The sequence below is a fragment of the Mycetomoellerius zeteki genome, unplaced genomic scaffold, assembly GCF_001594055.1.
Source record: "Mycetomoellerius zeteki isolate Tzet28-1 unplaced genomic scaffold, Tzet1.0 scaffold323, whole genome shotgun sequence".
NCBI classification, from domain to species: domain Eukaryota; kingdom Metazoa; phylum Arthropoda; class Insecta; order Hymenoptera; family Formicidae; genus Mycetomoellerius; species Mycetomoellerius zeteki.
Window position 1 is genome coordinate 373,710 of NW_017257309.1, and position 3,654 is coordinate 377,363.

Sequence of the window (3,654 nt, forward strand, 5' to 3'; positions counted from 1 at the left end):
GCATATGTCTATAGGACTTTTTTTCTTAGTTTTTTACTCCTCTACACGCTCCCGAAGTTTTGCCATTTAATTTGGAAACACCCTGTATATATTATATATATATATAATACATATATATGTAATACATATAATAAGGATAGTCTGGGAGACTTGACCATATGGGAGAGTTGAACCACTTCAAATACAATTTCTCATTCAAATTTCAGACCAAGCAGTTGTCAAACCGCGACGTATGGATTATGCCATTTTGATTTCACATTTCTCGAAACATGACAAATAGTTACCAGCTTGATAATCATGCACTTGGCACGAAATTTGAACGAGAAATTTGAAGCAGTTTAACTCTCCCATATGGTCAAGTCTCCCGAACTCTCCCTATATATATGTATATTACATATGTCATAAAATGTATTTTGAAGAAAAGACATAAACTACTTGCGTAATTGAATAGTTGTTACCGAATGCCAATTCAAATGCTTAATAATTCATAATCTTAATGTTTTCATATTTTCAAATATATACAGTTAATACGTGTACTCTATCGAAAATTCATTTTTACATGAATATAAAAAACGAAAACTAAATCTTGACAGGTAAGAGATAATGAATATGATAGATATAAATTACTTCTTTAATGAAATGCATATCTAACAAAGTTTCTGAATTATCAAAGCTTGCAAGAAAAATTAAGTGAGTCATTTAACTACTCAAATCTTAATCTTATTAATTCATTGAAAATTGGTATATTTATTTTACTTGATATACCCTAATACAGAGTAGAAAGGAGCGAGAGAGAGAGAAAGAGAATCTACGTTTTATTGCAATGTTTTATTTAAATTTATTGAAAATGCAATTCTCGTAACTTGATACGAAAGTTGAAATACAATTAAAAAGCTTTTGTCGTAATGTGATAAAAATGGATATATTTTATAGTATTATATTTCATTATAATACACTTAATATTGTTATCATAATAGTACTTTTGTATATTTAAGGGAATTATAATATGAAAAATAATTACAAAAATATGCATACATAAATGATAGAAAATGCATTCTCTCGAATAAATATTTGTAATTACAAACGATGTGTGCGCCATAAAATTGACCATTCATTTACTTCGATAAATGTAATATAAATATTAATATAAAACGTTGATTAATTTTGAATGTTTAGACTGTAAAATAAATTATGCTTTCCCTTACTGAAAACAATACTATCTACGCTAATTTCCTCTTTTATCTTTATTGCTGAGATCATCTCTATGATAAATATTAGCAGTGAGCAAAATTTACAATCGATATTTGATATACGTATTTTATATCTCGTATATAGTTATACAGTATCTTGATTACAATATTAACAATATCAAGTTTTTGCGAACGATTAATAAAATGAATAATTAGCTTTTCTCCATTTGCAAAGTAAAAGTTAAATCATTGATGTGGAATTTTTCAGATGCGAAGCTATATCAGCGAGCGATTATGTTGAATTTTCAAACTATATGACCAGAGATCGCAAGTATCCGAGGCACTGTGGTCAACTGAAAGAATTCGACGTTTACAGCGAGAGGAAGTTCTTCCGCGTTACGTTCAAGAGTAACGATCGTCTCGACGCCACGGGCTTTAATGCCAGTTACGTGTTCCTGGACGAGGAAGAAAATTACACGATGAAGATACCTGCAAGCAACGGATCGGCACGGCACGGTGAGGCTTTCGTGAAATTAGTTAATTAATTATATCACGACGCTGCTTTATACGCTACCTATACGCAGGTAGCTTCTGATTTTTTTAAACAATTATAACACTATGCAACTGAAGAGTCTGATAAGATATAACAGGAAGTGCGTCTTGTCAAGAAAATTCTTCTCTTACTGCACGTAAAATTTCCCTTGCTATATTATTGTATTATTTACCTACTTTTAGCAAATATATATATGTATTTGCTATTTATTATCTATCTTTCAATAATACGGTCATGGAAAATGCGATACATGCAATTAAAAAATTGCAATACGATCCTGATTCCAACTAAAGTGTTAAATTTATTTTTTATCGTGTAAGTACTTATATGTGCAATTTTTTAAAACGTTCAAGTTCGCATTTCACTCGTTTTCAATGATACAATTATTTACGATGGATATTGGAAATGGAAAAATGTGAGCCGTGGTGTGTAGAATTACATAACTGCAATAGATAGGCTGTATATCATACAATATTCGTTATATTCTCCGTATTTACAAGAGAGATCATAGTGTTTCACATATTTCCATTGTTATGTAAATATCCCATTTTAATTCTGACATAAATGCATCAAGTAGATAGTTGAAATGGCAAATGAATAAAGATTTTTTTCTGAAAGACACGATATACAAAATCTCGAGAGAAAGAAATCTTTTCTTTTTTAAAGCTTTCGAGAGAAAGAAATCTGTCAAAGAGAAAAGATTTGCCTGCAATATTATAGTTAAAAGTATAACATATTTGAATTTAACTGAATTCTAGACTTAATATAATTTTTGAAATGCGACGAGTTTTGTATAGAATTAATACGGTCTCTGAAAACTCAACCAAACGAAGTCTCGTTTCTCTTAACAATTCTAACTTGTACATTTCGTAGACAACTATGCGACCACATGATGGAGTCATTATGTTCTAGCTATTTAAATGTCTTGTTCGCAATTTCTATGACAATTATTTCACTTGATTCTTCTTTCTTACTGTACATACGCGCACGTTGTAAAAAACACCGGATATTCTAGAAAATAATTGAGTCTTTTGTAACATAAAGGAAAGCCCGACAAGAGAGGCTGGTAAAAACCCCGTAGAAGGGATCTATTCTGAATTGTAGGAGATCCGTTCATTCGCATTCTCGTTTTCTTGAGGAGGCGAAAAGTCACGCGCGCGGCAACGTAAATGGATAGAAGCGGCCTGGAAAAGGTAGCGCAGGCAGAATGAATTAAGGCGGTGTACTTTAGCTCGTTTCGTCAAATCGAATTGCGCGGAGAGAAGCCCGTTATTCACTCGTTTCGCGCTGGCAAACGGGGTCGAATACCTCGGATTCGTGAAACTTTTGTTACAACTTGGAGCATTGTTGCACGCCCAATGGTTGGGAGTAGCCCTGGTGCCTCTGGGCTTAATAGCTCGAAATACATCTTCGAGCATTCGGTCGCCGTTTAAATGCCGTTCTAGAGTGGTAACAATTGCAGAACAGAAAAATGTGCAAACTCAACGGGATTGTACGATCGAAACGTATAAAATGTATGAATCGTGTGACACATGCTATGTCACTCTCTACCGATCCAATCAATCGGATGTAATGGATTCCGCTAATAATTCTTCTTTGAAACTATGTCATGCATCTCTAAAAGAAAAGAATAATAAGATTGAAAGACCGCTAATGTTAAACATAATAATTTTAAATTAAGAAGCGCCATAACGGTCAGAACGTTAAGATGTTGAACTATTGTAAATTCATTTAAATGAATTAATTTCAGAAATGATAATTGCGTGCCGATATGGTTGTCGGACTTTCAACGCAATCAAATCTGAAAATATTAATAATCCCCCCAAATTCTAATAATCCCCCCAATAGTTCAACATCTTAACGTTCTGACCGTTATGGCGCTTCTTAATTTAAAATTATTATGTTTAACAT

The 3,654-nt window shown here is 32.5% G+C and overlaps 1 protein-coding gene across 2 annotated transcripts in view; it reads left to right on the forward strand.

Moving 5' to 3' along the window:
- The window catches only part of Sol1, a 256,251-nt gene that overhangs the window by 250,322 nt on the left and 2,275 nt on the right, over nucleotides 1-3,654 (forward strand). For both annotated transcript variants that reach the window (XM_018451833.1, XM_018451832.1), the window contains exon 12: nucleotides 1,459-1,706. In XM_018451833.1, the coding sequence (XP_018307335.1) occupies nucleotides 1,459-1,706 (248 nt within the window). The remainder of the gene's footprint in view (nucleotides 1-1,458; nucleotides 1,707-3,654) is intronic.